We start from the raw sequence: 17,438 nt of genomic DNA, 5'->3' as shown, positions 1-17,438 counted from the left end.
GGATGCTGTTTGTTTGTACCTTGTCAATTCTGCATTATTACAAGTGTATTTCCACATTAGATGAACTAATTTATATATTTATCAAATAAGACGTGTAGCATAAAATTGACTGCAGTTTAAGAGCTCAAGTTCTCACAGAAGATATCTGACACATGCTGGACATTTCAATCACTTAAGTGGTGATGACTAAAAAAAAGTAATTTGAATTTTGTCAAAAGTGAGAACACATTTTGCTGTTTTCCAGTACAACTGTAACGTAGGATGCAACGACAACAAAAATGACTTGTGAGTCACCTCTGATAAGTATGGAAACCCGCCAGTTTCATAAGTCATGACTGAAGACCATTCCAAGAGTGATAAATAGTACACTAAACCACACTGGATAATGAATACATATTTATTAAATTGTATCAACAAAACAACTACACTTGCTAATTTATTCTGTACACTTAGATAAAACTAAAAAGCATCATAGTACAGGTAATTCAATTAACAGGAATTACAATGCATATTCTCTCAGATTTACTAAAGCATTAAAAGCCAATTAAGAGTTGTTGTAGTTTTTTTTTTGTTCTAGGTGTACTTTATAAATTAGCAGGTATATTTATAGGTCAATTAGTTTTTCCACCGGTAACAATAACTTGTAAAACAAAACCATTTTATACTTCAAATGTTATTTAGTACACGTTGTAGAAAAACAAGCCAGATTCAATTCACGATTGTGTATAAATAGCAGAACTGACCACTTGGTTTACACTTCAATGTAAAAGGAATGTTTCACTTGCTATACAAAATATCCAGTATTCATATTTGGAATGTTCAAAAAAATGTATTGATTCGTATTTAATCACCACCCCCTTCTTCTGTCAAACAGGTTGAACTGGTTATACAGCCAATGAAAATGTATACTGTACTGTAATATAAGAAAATGAAAACCGTGTGAACAAAAGACCATTTCTCTCTTGGAGAACTGATTATTGTCTGACATGACACCAGTAACATCCCTAGAATTATTATTTTTTTTTATGTGCAGGTGTTTTAATCTAAAGTACAGATATCCGAGAAAAATATGGTGCCTTTAAAATGTCCCTACACACAACTAAGATGTGGTAAAACACTGGTGAACAGGAAATTTGGCACATAAAAAAAAACTCCCTGGGATACAAAACTAAATACAAAGAGCCAAATTGGCTTTTGTAGTCACTTTCCAGATACAACTAAAATCACAAATACGGTTCTTTTTGATATGTGTAGTAACAACCATGGGGTAAGAGAAACTCAAATACTATAAGGATATGACCAAAATCCTTGGGACATAAAACTAAAAACATCTGCCTTAAGTATTTTTCCTTTTTTTTTTTTTGCAGGGCATGCCTCGATTTACACCATCTCTCCCCCCCCCCCTTTTAGCAAACTTCCTTCTTTCCCAACCCCCTTTAGTAATCCGTCCCGTCATCCCTGTACACCTGCTCCTCCTCATGGTAACCCTGGTAACCCTCATCTTGGTAATCTGGAATGTATGCGCCGCTTGCTCCATTAGTTTCATCTGTGACTTCGCTGCCCTTGGTACAGTACTTGGCGTCATAAATCTGCCGGCCCAGGCCAAAGTTCTGGCCGCTCTGATTGGCTCCTTGGCTGTAGCCCATCTGGAGGGACATGGTGCTGTTGTCGCACTTATCCGTGGCCATTTTGTGGTCATAAATGGCGCGTCTTGTTCCCGGCGCGGTCATTCCGGCCTAGAAACAAACGCATCAGTAAGCTTCTCAAGTACACCAACGTCATTTTTTCCATTTCCTGGATTGTGTTGCTCACTGATGACAAGTGTGCGCTTCTCCCACCGCCCCAAAAAAAGCACATCCCTTTATTCAAGATCCAACATGACATCTGTAGCTCATGGCAGAGGAATGACCGCCTCAGAGCATTTTCCAATTGCAGTCTCACAATTCTCATTTTATCCCATGCTGTGTCTTCTTTCCCAGTCAGTCACAAACAGAAGCACTGACCTACATTTACAAACTAACTTCTAATTCCGTGGACCAGGGTAGGACCAGGCTGGCCCGTAAATAGAAAAGAAAAAAAAAAATACACGTATAACTGACGCCCATTGGGGGACAAAACTTGTTCCATCCATCTTCAGCTAGCAAAACACATCCGTAGCAATCTACACGCATTATTACATTAAATAAATCAGAATCATGACGTATTTTATTTACATGTTTTTGTGCTCAGGTTATTGGCTAAAAATTGATTCTGCTACAGATGTGACACAGTTTATATTGCATTTTTGCAAAGCATTGACGGTTTCCATAATGATGGCTTAACTTGGGGAAGTCCCCACCTACTGCATCTTCCCATACCTGGCTTGCCCCTTTGTTGGTTCCCATTTGCAGACTGATTGTAGTGTTGTCCATAGGGGGCAGCATTTGACTTTTGGGATCATACAAATGCCTTCTGGTGCCATATGCATTCATACCTGCCTGGCTGGCACACTTGTTGGTCCCCATCTAAAAAAGGACAAACAAAAATAGACATACAAGTTTACCATGAAGGGTTTTCTAAAGTTAAGTTCAATACGAGGCTTGGCTCAAAAAAAGTTGGTAACACATTTCGGCAATGTATACACATCACCTAAACTAAAAAATGTTTTTGTTTTTTTTCCTCTGTAATAATGTCGGTCAGGTGTCACAGCACGTCAAGTCCGGAGAGCCCTCTTACATGCTTCTTAGCGCCTAAAGCAATGATAACAAAGAAAGCCTTAAGAAGCAATACAATGAGGAGCTCTGACAGACAAGTATGCAGTGACATGAGATCATGACGATCTGTGCTTTCACAACAGTTTCACACATACGGGGAACATTTTGTTGTTGTTGTTGAAGGAATACTATATCAGTTGTTAGTATTTTAAACAGAAAAGGTTATTAAATGATTTATACCTGGAGGCCAATAACACACTGTCCAGCCTTCATCTTCTCCTCATCAAATGTCCTCTTCTGCTTGGCTGCATATTTCACGCCAATATCGACCCGGGACTGGGCGCCGTTGGTCTTGGCCTGTCCAAAGAAAACAAGGTCACGGTGCATCATTTGGCAAGTTATTGCTTCAGTTGTGTTGGGGAATTGTTTGCCGGTCTGGAATGTTGTTCCAATGTCAAAACGGCGACACTTACCATACTTGCCAGCGCCAGCAGTGTGGTCTGTAACTGCGTCTTGTTGCCGTTCTCAAACACATCGTTGGCCTCAAAGGTGTCATGCGGCTTAAGGCCGTACGCTTTGATCGCCGTGATGAAGTTGGTCAAGTTCTCAAGCTAAACAAAAAATAAAATATTTTTTTTTAAAAAAAATCAAAGAATCAAGCACTCCAAATTGAATCCCAGCCCCCCTAAAATTTAAATGATTTGGTTACTTTTTTAATATATAATACATCCTTTCAAAACAAGCTACAGAAGTGTATTTCCACATAGTACAAAAGTAAAGTATTCATTAAAATATACTAATGCAAAGTTGGTGTAACAAAATTTGAGTCACTGCCAAAATGTTGGTCGTATGACTATGAATATGCTTGGGATCTTTTTGTCCTCCTTTAAAAAAAAAAAAAGGGAGTACCTTGTACAAAGTACAATGGTGCTCTACATAGTTCCAGGTCACAAGTTGCAATTATGTAATTAACATCACCGCACTAAATTAATATAAAAATGAATCATCCGCCCACTCACCTGGTGCCAGTTGTGCGACGAGTTGTTGATATTTTTCACAGAACCAGGCCGGAGTTTGTTAATAAGCCTGTGAGAGAATGAAAAAGTAGTTGAAGCGTCTCAAAAGGCGGCGACAACAAGGGAGGTTTTGTCATCTCTGCTTACTGGCACAGAATGACTCCATTTTTGAGGCCATTATGGAAGTCAGGGCCAATGTTGGCCCCGGTCAGATCCTCGATCCAGATCCTCAGCTCCTCCTCCTTCTGGAGGTCGTATTTCAGTGCAATCTGTCCAGGAAGACGGGTCAAGAGGCCATTAGAATTCCTTGGGAAGTGATTTTTTTTCCCCCTCTCCCTCATTTATAATTGTTTCTCGTCACCGAGTTGGTTCCCTATCTCAGGACGGTCATAAAGATGTATTTGACGCAATAAAAGTTTATTATGACTGGATATCGTGCTTCACGGTCATCTCCTCTATTCCCCTTAGCCTCAGTAACACTATGCCTAAACATAGATTTGTCATTTTTTTCAAGAGCTGAACATTTTTAAAGAATAAAATAACTGTTAACCCCCCCACCCCCTTCCACACAAAGACAAGAAAGATATCCTGTTTACTAAACTGCTAAACTCACCCCAGAGTAAAAGTAGAAAGGGTGTGTATGAAAGGTTTTGTTTTTATTGCAAGTTAAAAGCGAAACGTGTCGTGTATACATAAGGGAGCAATTCAAGGGAAGCGTTATAAACATAGAACAGGTATCCTTTTCTGCTTTCCACACCCACCTCTATAGTGAAGGATAAAACTAAATTACAATTTACTAACCCCCTGAGAAGAAAACAAACATTGGTTATTTCAATTGCACTCAAAAAGCCCTATAGACGTGATTTCCAAAGACATGTTGAATGCCAAGAATGCAATCAACATGGGGTCTTAATAGCATTTTGATGCCATTGGAAACTTGTCAGGAGTGGCTTTAAGACAAAAAAAAAAAGCAGAAAGGGAGTATGGAGGGGGTGAATTCCTGACACTTTACAGCGTAACTGCTACGTCATTGATGGCAGGAAATACCAAAGTCGGCGGCTATAGGCCTCCTCCCTTCAACGTTGCATGCCGTTTAAAGGTCTTTGAGTCCGTCCACGTTTGGTGAGGACGCAAGATTTAGTTTCTTCAGCATGATGCACATGGGGAGTAAAATTGGATTTCCGTTTTGGATGAATTAAGTATTTAACTATATGCATTTCATCATAACTTCAAGGAGTATAATTGAAATGATTTAAAATTGCCATTAATACACCCTCCCAAATTTTGGGGGAGATATTTTGTTAGTTGCCAATGATTGTGGCAATGGTCTATTGATCTTTGTCATCTATAGTATTGATCCATCAACTGTATCTCGTAGACTATATCTATCCAAGGTACTGTATTGATCTCTTAGCAACTATATAATTAGAGCCATCTAAAATGCCAACAGTATATGATTGGTATTATGCAGTAAGAACATATGGTGGTAAAGAAATATTATCTCCGGCATCAGCTTTGGTATTTTAAGTGGATCCGGATGGTCAGGGGGGAACTTTAGCACACTTTCTCCACACAAACGCACTATTTCACTCCAGAAGTTTCCAACAAGGAAGGTCACTTGGGAGACACATTCCACACCGGGCCTTCCTTGAGCTGAAGGAAAAAAAACAAGTAGTCGAAAAGGACGGGGCTCACCGAGAAAAGTAAAGAGCAAGAACTCTGAATATGATGTGGTAGAATTATTCATGTTTATTCCATATTTATTTAACGAATAAATAAATTGGTCAGGTCTAACGGCTGAATTGCGCATTGCGGTAATAGGAGTCACAATGCGGACGTGCAATATGCACAGGGGATCAAAAAGACTCAAAACTGACTTTAAATCTGCCACAGCGACACTTTTGCCAGAGACAACGCCCAAATGCTGCTTTGAACACACTTCTGCGCGACTGATTTTTTTAATTATTATTAGTTTAAAGGTACTATTTTAATAATAGATGCGTTATCAAACTGAATGCATTTTCGCAACATAATCGCACATTTCTAGTAAGTTACGTTTTTAAAGGAATACTTTTTAATGACGTGTAGACTTTAGTTTCTCATCTACCTCAACTAAAGACACGCATCAAAATGGAGGCTCAGCAGACGTGCGTACCGAGAAAAGCGCAAAAAGAAAGAAGATGCGCAAAAACTTTCATGCAACTCATCCTTACAGCAAAATAAAATAAGCAACAACTCTACGCACCTTGTTTCTGACTTCCGCGGTTAAGCCGTAAGCAGGACCTTTGTTGAAGCTCATTGTGAGGGTTTATTTGTCCAACCGAGTCAAAAACAAGTCGTTCACGATTTTTAACGTGAGGAAAATAACTTGGCCGTGGCAGGAGGTTGGACTAAATACTTCCTTTCTTTTTGACGGCCGCCAATTAGAAAGCGCTCATGGTTTCGTCCAAAGAGTAAGACAGACTGACAAGAGAATTCCCCATTATGCTTAGACTTTGTGGTATTTTTGGAGGATAATTTCGGGACCAACTTTCTTTAAAAAAAAAATTTAAAAAAAATAACTAAGAAAAAACTAATCATCTTGTTTACAAGAAATATAGCCAATTTATCATCATCATCATCATCATATAATTTGAGCCATCCAGCTCCTTTGATCTTCTCCGGTAGTTGCAAAATACTGCTGCTCGATAGTATTGTCACTGTAAAATGAAGTTACCGGAAGTGCTAGTGTCGATCTTTGCGCTAACCGTCCGTGTGTGTGTGTGTGTTGTGGTCTTTGCAAAACGCCACAATACAATATTTAGTCTAGTAACCGCAATACAGTTAAACCTCAAAACCGATACACGTGCAGTACATGTAACTATCCTATCTTATCACGTTGTCTTTGACAATCAATCCCAAACTCCTCCCACACCCCGCCCCCTTTCCATTCGTTAGGTACCGATTGATATGAAAAAAGTCCATATATGGAAGGAAACTTTCCGAATTCCTGAATGGTAGGAGTGCTCCAGGGGTCCTTCCCTGCATACCAGAAAGCAGTATACCTTAATCGACCCTTTTTTTGTCGCACGTTTTTGACTCACTGTTGTAAAAAAACAAGCGCGCCGAGCTACTGAGGTGACGTAATGTCGGCCCCCACATCCCAGGCACATATGCACAACCTATTCAGAAAGCAGGAAAAGGTCAATAATTAAAAAACAAAGTTTTGCTAAGCAAGGTTTTTCCCCGGGCACGCCGTCCGTCAACATTTATTTTTAAGGTGGTTCTTAAACTTGTGCTCACCCTGGGTATAAAATACTAACATTGCATTGCATACTGAACGTATCTCTTTTCTTCTGTCTTTGTCAGCTACATAGAGTGTCAAGCAGAGATCAAATACTCTCTCACTAAATGCCAGAAAGAACTTCATTAACCTGTTCATCAACCTTTGTGCTATTGTGGTTTGTTTACCAAACCTTAACCTCTGATGATGAAACAGGATCTGGTCTTTATTGTTTTATATCATGTTGCACAATTACACATCAACACGTCAATGGTTTCGCATGAGTCAAGCTTCACTAAAAACGGCCTGATGAAATGTTTATGTGCACACACAGCTGCTGGTGACATCATCCAGGTGTGCACAGACCTGATTCAGAGTAAACACCTGAGGGGAAAATCACGACTCATCATGCTGAGTGTCTGTGAGACGGCAACGTCATTGACTAATAGCTGGGAGTGACAAACAAGCAACTTTACATTCTGACTGCTGACATTTTGGAGATGGTGAAAGAAGCCTACAGAGGTCAACTCTGAAGTTGTGAAACCGTGAGGCCCAAATACTAGTCCAGTCACGTCCGCTCTAGAAAATTCTGAGCACTAGTGGAACAACTGCCTTGTAAAATGAATAAATAAATCACTACTAATGCCACTTTTGGCTTACTCACTCACAATCGCATCTTACAACCTTTCACTCTTTAAGTACTCAACTAAAAGCACCCAATAGGTAACGATAAGGCACTAGTAGTAATACTAGTAGTAATACTTGTAAGAGACAGCAGTTCTATTACTGCATTAAATCTGATGCGTGAGCACAAAAGGTGTACAAGTACATGGATTTTAAGAGGGACAAATAAAAAAAAAAAAAGTTATGGGACATTTAACATTCTTGATATTTATCCAGCTTAAGGTCATAATAGGTCAAAAGCAGCACTAGTAATAAAAAACCTTTCAGCTAGTGCAATCGTGGTACTAGCGAGGTCAAAGATCAAAGTTCTAATAAAGAAACCTGATGCTGGGACCTAGGCTACCAATAAATGTTCAAACTGGCCAAGCGCACCCCCTTGTGGACGAGTTTATAACGACACTTTTCAAGAGAACAATGCACCTAATTCACAGAATGAAACAAATAAAAAAGCCGAGATTAAGAATTAGATCATTTTATTTGTCAAACAATTGAGAGATGTTAAACACTGAACAAAGATAACCCAGTCAAAACTCCTGAAAACATTCTTATCAACCAGTTGTAGCACTTATTGCCAGCTGTGGTGTGCACTTCTTCTGCCTTCCGCACTTGCACCCTCACAAAAATTCTGTGTACAAAAAAGAAAAGAAAAAAAGACAGAAAACAATGCATATACCAGCTTCATACTGATCACAGGATTTGGAGCTTTCTTGACAAACTACCCGGCCGGCCACGACGACAGGGCCTCACGCGTGGAAGCAAATGCAGATTTACAATTTACCAAAGGCACATTGGTAGGGAAGAATGAGCAAGTGCACTATCCAATCTGACATCTAGTGGGATGATGGTGACGGGTGAGCGGAAAGGAAGCGCAAAATCAAAAAATGCATGCTCACACAAAAATGATGTGACTGACACTGGGCTCTCTTCTCTGGGTCTCCATTTTGTTTGGCTTGACAATTGAAAAATACTAACGTTGAGTGAGTTGAAGTTGGACTCTCGAAAACTGAACAGTTGGAATCTCGAAAACTGAACAATCAATAACTGTTTGGGCATGTGTTGATTAACGTACCTCTGGAGGTTCAAAAAATAAATGGAATGGGCTCTGTATGAACCAATACACTGGTGCCTTGAGATTCTGTCTTCCCTGTTTGAAATGACTGGAAATGGCAGTTTGAGCCATCGACATTTTTTGCAATGTGTAATATTGTACTTTATAAAAGCATCATGAAATAAAATGTATGGAATTTGGTTTTGTCAATCATGCTGCTCCTTCTGGTGTTAGCCTGGAAGTCATGTTATACTTGGACTTCTGTCCAAACACCTCCCCAATAAAATTACCAAATTTTAAAAGAAATGGCTGAACAATTGCTCGTACCTTAATCAACTCGTAAATTGGGAAAGCTCGTCTCAAGGCACCAATGTACCTAAATTAGGATACATTACAATAACTGCAAAATACAGAACTAACTTTTGCGTAATACAGGAATATTATTCCAATTAGACTTTCTTTTACACCGTTGGGAGTTTTGGTTATTTGAAATCATCTTCTTGAGCACACTTTTTATTTCTGGGTGTTTGGAGACAGTGCATTACGGTGAAGGTCTATGGAATGTTAAATCCAAATGAACTTATGGAACAGGGCAGGGGGGGGGCTCTTCGTGAAACATAAAGGTGAGACTGACAACAGTGACAATACAAAAAATGTTATGGAAGAAAAAAACTTAAATCAAAGTCCTGTAAAATGTACTAGCCAAAATAAATAGATGTGTACATGACAAGAACTCTATAATTTACTCTTTTATAATTCACATAAAGCTTCTGGTAACCGCCAGTATTTCAGACTCATATTTCAACATGGCAGATGAACACCAGTAACACCAGTATGACGGCCTGAACAGGACAGCTAAACACCAGCCCACCCTCATATTGAGCCATGTATTACAGGATTCAAAAAGGTAAACAAAAAAAAAAAAAGTATCAACCCTGTGAGCCTAAAATATTGGTGACCTTTTCTGCTAGCAGAACTCATTCTGCCCTCTTGTGACTGCTAGTAGCTGCGCTCTGCAACGTGGGACCTCCATCCTTCCTGTGACTTTCAGCTTGAAAAATGAACACAAAATCAGCCCTTGGTATCACAAACTCAAATATTCTTTTTAATTTCTCATCTTTTTTTTTTTTTTTTTTAATACCAAAATCTCAATCACAGATAGAGGAGGAGGCACGGGAGGGATGAGGGAGTTTAGCAGGCCTGGATTTTGCAACAAACAAAATCCTATATGATCTTATCTGTGTGGGGAGACAGAAAAACAAACAAAAAAAACAACCAAAAAAAACAGGAGTGGGGGGAAAAAACGAGCCCTCAGTCGAGGCAAACGTACGGCAGGATATTCAGCTTGCTTTCATCCCCGTGAGGGTCCAACGATATGCACTCTGTCCAGTCATACCAGGTGTCCTTGGTGTCCAAACACCCATTGACGCCGGGCCAGTGCTGGTTGTGTATCCTGTCCAGGTCCTCGTCGTTGACGTCCCGACTCACGCCCGGTAAATCCAATGCCGGGCTATCAACCTGCAAAACGTGCATTTGCCTCGACTCTTTCACTTCCTGTTCTTCCCTTTTCAGATACTGGGACATGAAAAAGTGTGCGCTCGGGGCCTGCACCCCGGACGAGGTGAGCACGTTGCTCTGAAGGTTCAAGTAGGACTGGATGATTTCGTTTCTGGACAGCTCCTTCCAGTTTGTCTGGTGAAAAGGATTGGGTTTGGCAACGGGGTTGGGCCCCGACACCGTGGCCTGCGGGACACCAATTTCAGTTCTCTGCTGGGGCTCGACGGGCTCGGGAGTGGGGGCTTCCTCGGACTGAGAAGGCTCTTTATGGATGAGGGGCTTAATCTGACGAGTGACAGGGTCAAACGTTAGCCTGCGTTCTTTTAACCGTACTGGCTTAGTGGTGTCCTCTATTTTCTGGCCATCTAAGTTAACAGAATAGTCTCTAGAGCGGTACTTCCTCCTCTTACACTCCGAGGCCGAAGTCAGCGAGCCGTCCGTGTCGTCCCAGACGGCCGGGGCCGCTTCGGGCGCGGGCTGATGGAGTTCTGAATTGTTTTGCGGGCGAGGGGGCGTGGGGGAAACCGAGGGGGATTCCAGTGTCATGGATAAGTCTTGTGGGGGCCAATGGGAGGGGGCCTCTGGTGGGGTTGTCCACGGAGTTGAAGACCTATGAGAAGAGTGAGCGCTTTGAGCCAAGGGGGATGCAGGTTGGGGTAAAGGCAAGGGTGAATCCCTGGGCGAAGGGCTGGGGACAGATGGTAGCATTTGTGCATATACTGCAGAGCGCTTGGTCGTGGCGTCTTGTTTTGTGCTCCTTGGACTGGTGGAAAGGCCACGGGGACTTCTGGCTTGATAATGCCCACCGCCGCCACCACCGCCGCCGCCACCATCATCCATTCTTGCCTGCTGCTGCATTACAGCAACCTTGATTAAAGACGAAGTGCTCGGGAGTTTGGCCACACCGGGGGAGCTGGGCCGAGGCTTGACGGCATTGACAGGAATTCTGTTGATTTTGTCGTTGTCAAGGTGCTCTATCCGAGATCGGTCGGGGGACGGGACGACCTCCTGGTCGAGCAGGGTGTCCGGACTGGCCGCGATCCCATTGGTGGGCGGTGGCGAAACAGAGTTATCGTAAGAAGATAACTTGGACATTTTTTCCGGTAAGTGTACTCCACTGTCTCTGTGTTCCGCCCGGCGCTTGCGGCTGCTTGATTTTTCAGCCTTTGGCGAATACGTGTTGTGAACGTCATTTCGGACTTTGACTTCGGGGACTCCCTTCGCCGGCAAAGAGATGTCAGGTGGCGAGGCTTCCGTCCTGCAGGGATGTGAGCTGCCATTGGTGGAACCGGGAGCGCTCGCTGCGACCGCTGGTCCAGGTTCAATTAGCTTTTGCCAGTTCCGCAAGAGCTTCTTGGCCCGCTTGGCGAGGTCTTCATCCTTGGTCTTCTTCCGTACATCGTTGATCAGCTTTCCGAGTCGGGTTTCCTAATGCAAACGTGTGTTAGGGAGAGCTTAAACGCAAGAATGCCACTTTTCCACTGCACGGCCTCATCTCTCCTCATTTCAGTTTAGAGCAAGATAGTATTGCATCAGCTGGAAAAAGGCATGCTAACAAACAACAATGTAAGGTGAAAAATAGTTAATTGGCAACTTTTTTTTTTAATCCAATGCATTTTTAAGCTCTTCTAAAACGCCAAAGGTGCTATAAGATGGAGCCCTCATGTTTATAGACATTAGGCGAGTTTTTCCAAAAGGGAGGCCAGAGGAGGGTCTGGCAGAAGAAGCTTGTTAATTGTAATGACAAACGAATCCCTGAAGAAGGTGGCAATGCAGTGCATTTTGAGACATTTTTTATTTCTTTTAAATTAGCTATCATTTGTGTGGTGCTTTTCTAGCTTCAAAGTAATCGAAGAGCTTTAACAATGAATATTTGGTAGTTACACAGACGAAAAAAATAGATCGGGCAGGTCTTGAAAAATGAGATAAAGGGCTCTAAAACTGGCTGGCAATATTGGGGCTTCTGGATAAATGGCAGAGAATATAGGAATACATACAACTTTGAGGAGGATGTCAATTACGCACTGTATTTCAATAATGGAAGCTGAATTTCGAGGACGGTATCCTCAAATTTGGAGGCGCAATGCACAAATACGAGCCACCGGTGTGGAACAGACATGCCAAGGGGATTGGGTACTGTGCAGTGGAAAACGGGCAAAATTCGACATCCAAATTCTCAGAGTCAAATTCTCTCACCTCAAGTGCTTCTTTGGTGATAGGATACTTCTCAAGACAGGTAATCACCTCAAGTACAACCACCATATTGCATATCTGCAACAGAAAAATCATTTGACTTGTGTGAGACGTGTAATGATCACGAGTGGGGCCAGGGTTTATGGTGAATCGAATGCCATTTATTTTCAGGATAGACAGATATCTGTGAAATCCTGAGAGAAATTTCCCCTATCCAGTTGATGGGATACAAAATAAAAGATTCCCCAGATGTAAGCTTTGCATTACACAACTAATACTAAAGATAGACAGACAGATACATTGTCGCGGTGCAAACTAGCATGAGTGTAACGGGGCAAGTTAGCAACGAGCTACGGACATTAGCTTCAAAGCAAAGAGAATCGTTGAAAAGTACTCAGCAATGTGTCAACTCGGAGAAAAACTTGACTGAGGCAAACATAAAGGCGAACTTGCGTCACTGGGGCGTTTAAAACAACAGTCAATACGTCGTTTATTTAAAAGAAACAAGACAGTCAGTTTTAGTAAGCCAAAGTCTGTGTGTGTGAACATTTACCTGCGTTAACGTTAGCCGAGAATGCTAATGCTACCGAGTTGAGTCGGAAGGCTCGCTCGCTCGTTTCCAGCTAGCTTCCTCAAGCTACGAGTTGGCTAGCCGCATCCGACACTTGTTTAACGGGGACATGTGAGCGTTTTGCGGTCGGCAGCCAACCTCTTGCCCATTAGATGTACGTGGACGACGTTTCCAAGACGTTTAGGTTAACCGAGCGCGCGTTTATTCGTGTTATTCCCGTGTAAAGTTAAAAATGCGACTTCCCTGCTTTGGTGTTAGGTGCTAGCACGCTAACTGAGAGGGCTAACGGACTACGAGGGTTCAGGCAGGCAAGGGGGGAAAGAGAAACAGCCACTGTTGCTAAATTAGCTTCCAAGCTGTCAACTCTGTTACCCCCAGGGAGCCTCTCCTCCCTTTTTTGTGACACATTCACCATTGTCAGTGACAACCGAGGACCACGGGCCACAGATTTTCAAAGAAATGGCCACTAAATGCATACACGAGACTCGGGCGCCTTAAGTTGGGAGTTTGCCGGACTTGCATGTAAACAGGCTGGCGTTAGCAGCCCCCAGCCCCGTGATAGCCACTTTAGCTTTACTCACATTGCTCTGACTGTCGATGGCCTGCAGCAGCCGGTCCCTCATCTGCTGCGGGGTTGCCGAGACCGTTGTCATTGCCCGGAGGATGGAGGGAGGAATCCTCCAAAATGGAAACCGACAGACAATCGTGACTCAAACGCCGCCGCGGTGACTCGACTGGCGTTCGCACAGCATTTTTCTCCGTCGCCTGGAAGGTAGACAAGTCAGCCTTTTCCCCTTGCTCACATGGAGCCCCCCTCCCGAGTGGGATAATGTATGTGCTGTGTTGTGTGGAGCATAGAAGAAATGCTGCCTGCCTTGCTCGGCGCTGGGGCGACTGGCGAGACTCACTAGCAGCTGCTGGAGCTCTCAACGGCCTCGCGGTGCATGCTGGGCGCTCGCTCGCTAGCTCTGACGTCCGCGCCGCCGACGCCGAGTAAACATCCACTGCGCGTGCACTCTCACTACCCGGCCTGCCTCCTTTGTACGCCACGGTACCTGTTGCTTTTTCCCCCCACCCCCATGTGGCTTAAGTACACACTCTATATATTTAAGTAGTTATTCGTGTAGAAATGAAGTCAGAGGTGGCAAAAGTATTCAATCTCTACTTAAGTAAAAGCACAGATATTTGTGAAAAAAAAACTGGTAAAATGAGAAGTACTCTTTTGATTCCATAAGAGGTTGCAAAAAAGTATTCACACTATGTACTTAAGAATAAGATGCCTGTATATAAAAAAAAAAGTGACTCCACTGAAAGGAGAACTACTGATTCACAATGGCAATCATGGCCTGGCCATGGCCTCTGTACTTAAGTAGAAGTACAGATTAAAAAAAATGAGAGACAAAGGAGAAGTAGGGATTTGACCTCTCATGAGGTGGTTAAAGTATTCACATTCTGTCCTTGTCTTGAATAGTAATAGATAATTGTGCAAAACAAACAGACACACTAGTAAATGTAGAAGTAGAGGTTCAGGTCCTTCAGAGGTGGCGAAAGACATTTGCATAAAAACTGCCTTGAATGTATTGTATGTAGTATTGCTCATGTACACTGTTTTCTGTGACTATCACAAGAAGAGAATCACACTCATGCACGTCAATGAGCGGTATGACTTTGGTCAGACAAGGAATGAGGACAAGTGCAATGAGGTTACATACAGCTCTTGCTAGCAGTTTTAAAATCACAAACATTACGCTCATAAAATTCAAAATATTGAAGCCGATTGTTCCATTTGCAGCAGGCGTTTGAAGGCGACATAAGTAGAGAAGTTTACATGAACTTTGAACAATGAATGCAGTTTGTATGACATTGAGCGATGAAAAGCTTGTTTACAAAAAGTGTGCCGGTCATGTGGTTACCATACAGTGGGAAGTGGTTTGACTTTTTTAAGCCAAATAAGACTGTCCACCCTTTTAACAAAACACGACCAACTTTATTACTGTGTACGTATAGATGGGCTTCAGGGCTTTTCAAATTTCTTACGACTGAAGCGACAGAGTTCGGAATGTAGTTAGAAATATGCTTTTTTTATGTCAGTCTCCTAGCCTGTTACATTAGAAAATGGAGTAGCACAAATGGTTCCCATTGCAATAAACTGCTGGTTTCGCTATAATGGACGTCCCTCCCACATTTTGCTCAAAGGCTCACAGGACGTAGAAATAAGGTGGTTTAAGTACCTCTCCTAAACTTGGCGCAACAAGAACAAAAGTATATAAAAGTTCATTGGCCAATTAAACAGGACTGACTTGAAAACCTTTTCTGTTTTACAAGCTTTTGAGCATGTTAAACAAAAATTGAACCCTAGTTAAATTACTGTAATCAAAAGAATTAACTGGACATAACTTTACAGCCTTCTTTGTCACACCCTCCACGTTTTTATCCAGTCTATAAAATTTATATATGACAAACACACGGTTCCAATGGGTGAATGTGGAGCATTGTAAAACGCTTTGAGCACCTTATATAAAGAGCTATGTAAGTGTCAATGTAGTAAATTGGCCTCAAATTGCCAATACTGTAGTATCCTTTTGTTGACTGTATTCATTATTCATCGTAATGAATAGGAATCGTTTTATATTATTTTCCAGCAGAGGGCGACAAAGACAATGTGGATTGTCAGACAATCTACATTGCAGCAGTTAAAATAAACTAACGTTCGCAAAAACACACATAACATTCTATTCTACATTTTCTCAGTGCATAAAAACAGAATTATGGTCACATCTATTAAACAGGACAGTTTTTTATGGCGTCAGAATCGTTGCACATGACTTTCAAGTGATTGATGATTGATGACCACTTAACGCAAGACTGTATCTGCTTGGAGAAATAAATGTGCATTTACGCATCTCTTTCATGCCTTATGTCGTACAGTACGTAGTTATGTGTTGATTCTTTGTGTATGTGTGTGTTGGGCATGTTTTCACCAAGTGTAGCAAATTTTAATATGTTCACCCCTCCTCAAGCAAAATTAATTTGCTCCCAGTAGAGACTGTTTTTTTTCACGTGTCTTCTTCTGGGTGTTTTCACTAAGTGTAGCAAATTTGAACAGGTTCCTCCCTACCCAAGCAAAATTACAAATTTGTTAGAATAAGTACCTCGCCTCCCATTTTAAAACGGTGAGCCCTAGCCATCAGTTTACTTTTTCTGTGTCTTCCTGGGACTACTCATTGTGATATACTTTTTGTAATATAGTATCATGAATATACAGGGCAAGTGCCAGTTCTAGCAGGGCCACCACAACATTGCACATGATGGCCCAATAGTGCCACCGCCCAAAAAGTCTTAACATAGAACCCTATTTTACAAAGGGTACGAAAACAAATTGCACCCACCATATAGGGCACTCCATTCATTGCAGCCGCTCTGTGCCATAGAAGGTGGATGCCTGAAATTTTAAGAAGTCATCTCACATTCAATTCACCTCGTAGTACTGCCTATATGTATTGGGGTTACGGTGTTAAAATAGCTCACGGACGGAGTAACAACAATAAAACATTTTTTTAAAATCGTCATTTAAGACAAAACTTACCATCAAATCGCGTTGACAAGAAATATTTAGGTAGAAAACTCCCAAAAGAGCAAAAAGGGACATCGCGGACTGGCGACGGAGATTATTTTTTTCAAATGGGCCGCCTCCTCGTATCAACAACTTCCTGTTCAAAACGTGCCTGCAGCGCTACATCCGGACACAGTGGCCAAAAAAATATCGCATCAGTAGTTATTTTAGCGAATGGTTATGGGTATCGGTTTAGGGCCGTTTTAGCTAACTATTCACGTCCACCGTGACCTTCTGCACGGCCCACATCATTTTCCACTCGACAATAACTGTAAAGTATTTAAGTAGTATAATTTGAGCCCAGTGTGCATAACCGTCTCTGTGGCGCAATCGGTTAGCGCGTTCGGCTGTTAACCGAAAGGTTGGTGGTTCGAGCCCACCCAGGGACGCAGTTTTTATGTATTTTTCTTATTTTTCTGAAGCGTGCCTCCCTGTCTCGTCAGTTTTATTGGTGGAAAAAATACCATGTGCAGTTTCGTTTTAAAAAAAAGACCATGTATAGTAAGCAGTGTTGGGAAAGTTCATTTTCTACACAAATTAGTTCAAAACTAAGTTCACATGCTTTAAAATGAATTTGTTCAGAATGAAAAACATTGCTGTGGGTCTTTTACTAAGTCTTTCCAGACAACAAATAAGAATATTAAACGGTATTTCAAATTTGGTATTTCTATATCAAAATTAAATTTAAACGAGGCGTTTTTCTATTTTTAATAACGGCCTCAAAATGTAGTATCCAATGACCAAATGAGATAGAGATCCCGGGTGGGTCCATTTTGATTTTTGTACTCTTGAGTCTTTTAA

The 17,438-nt window shown here is 41.8% G+C and overlaps 2 protein-coding genes, 1 long non-coding RNA gene and 1 other non-coding gene across 7 annotated transcripts in view; 2 read left to right on the top strand and 2 right to left on the bottom strand.

Annotated features, from left to right (window-relative positions):
- The window catches only part of LOC125984886 (uncharacterized), a 57,892-nt gene that overhangs the window by 27,305 nt on the left and 13,149 nt on the right, over positions 1–17,438 (top strand). The window lies entirely within an intron of this gene.
- On the bottom strand, positions 384–6,123 carry cnn2 (calponin 2). The gene is made up of 7 exons (XM_049747172.1): positions 5,955–6,123; positions 3,857–3,978; positions 3,713–3,779; positions 3,167–3,304; positions 2,934–3,050; positions 2,358–2,504; positions 384–1,736 (listed from the first exon to the last, which is right to left on the bottom strand). Exons 1-7 carry the CDS (start codon positions 6,006–6,008, stop codon positions 1,437–1,439), a joined length of 945 nt encoding a protein of 314 aa, XP_049603129.1. The 5' UTR covers positions 6,009–6,123; the 3' UTR covers positions 384–1,436.
- Positions 8,112–16,728, bottom strand: crsp7 (cofactor required for Sp1 transcriptional activation, subunit 7). 4 transcript variants are annotated; one of them, XM_049747163.2, is made up of 5 exons: positions 16,611–16,728; positions 16,414–16,466; positions 13,606–13,789; positions 12,457–12,531; positions 8,112–11,688 (listed from the first exon to the last, which is right to left on the bottom strand). In XM_049747163.2, the coding sequence occupies exons 3-5, from the start codon at positions 13,675–13,677 to the stop codon at positions 10,015–10,017; spliced, it is 1,821 nt and encodes a 606-aa protein (XP_049603120.1). In that variant the 5' UTR covers positions 13,678–13,789; positions 16,414–16,466; positions 16,611–16,728; the 3' UTR covers positions 8,112–10,014. The 4 variants fall into 4 exon arrangements, with proteins under 4 accessions (XP_049603120.1, XP_049603119.1, XP_049603121.1 ...); XM_049747162.2 differs by lacking the exons at positions 16,414–16,466; positions 16,611–16,728 and adding an exon at positions 13,899–16,295; XM_049747164.2 differs by lacking the exons at positions 16,414–16,466; positions 16,611–16,728 and adding an exon at positions 13,933–16,295.
- Positions 16,953–17,026, top strand: trnan-guu (transfer RNA asparagine (anticodon GUU)). The gene has a single exon. It is a non-coding gene; the product is annotated as a tRNA-Asn (tRNA).

Source organism: Syngnathus scovelli, chromosome 17 (genome assembly GCF_024217435.2).
Source record: "Syngnathus scovelli strain Florida chromosome 17, RoL_Ssco_1.2, whole genome shotgun sequence".
Lineage (NCBI taxonomy): Eukaryota > Metazoa > Chordata > Actinopteri > Syngnathiformes > Syngnathidae > Syngnathus > Syngnathus scovelli.
The sequence above is the reverse complement of the archived record's forward strand: the minus strand, read 5'-3'. Positions and strand labels throughout refer to the sequence as shown.

Bases quoted from the DNA above. Each gene is read 5' to 3' on its own strand.
- cnn2 (XM_049747172.1), bottom strand. From the start codon at position 6,008: ATGAGCTTCAACAAAGGTCCTGCTTACGGCTTAACCGCGGAAGTCAGA. The intron at 3,979-5,954 runs GTGCGTAGAGTT...CTTCCTGGACAG, and splicing joins CCGCGGAAGTCAGAAACAAG to ATTGCACTGAAATACGACCT. The intron at 3,780-3,856 runs GTAAGCAGAGAT...ATTCTCTCACAG, and splicing joins AATGGAGTCATTCTGTGCCA to GCTTATTAACAAACTCCGGC.
- crsp7 (XM_049747163.2), bottom strand. From the start codon at position 13,677: ATGACAACGGTCTCGGCAACCCCGCAGCAGATGAGGGACCGGCTGCTG. The intron at 12,532-13,605 runs GTGAGTAAAGCT...TTTCTGTTGCAG, and splicing joins CCATCGACAGTCAGAGCAAT to ATATGCAATATGGTGGTTGT. The intron at 11,689-12,456 runs GTGAGAGAATTT...CGTTTGCATTAG, and splicing joins TCACCAAAGAAGCACTTGAG to GAAACCCGACTCGGAAAGCT.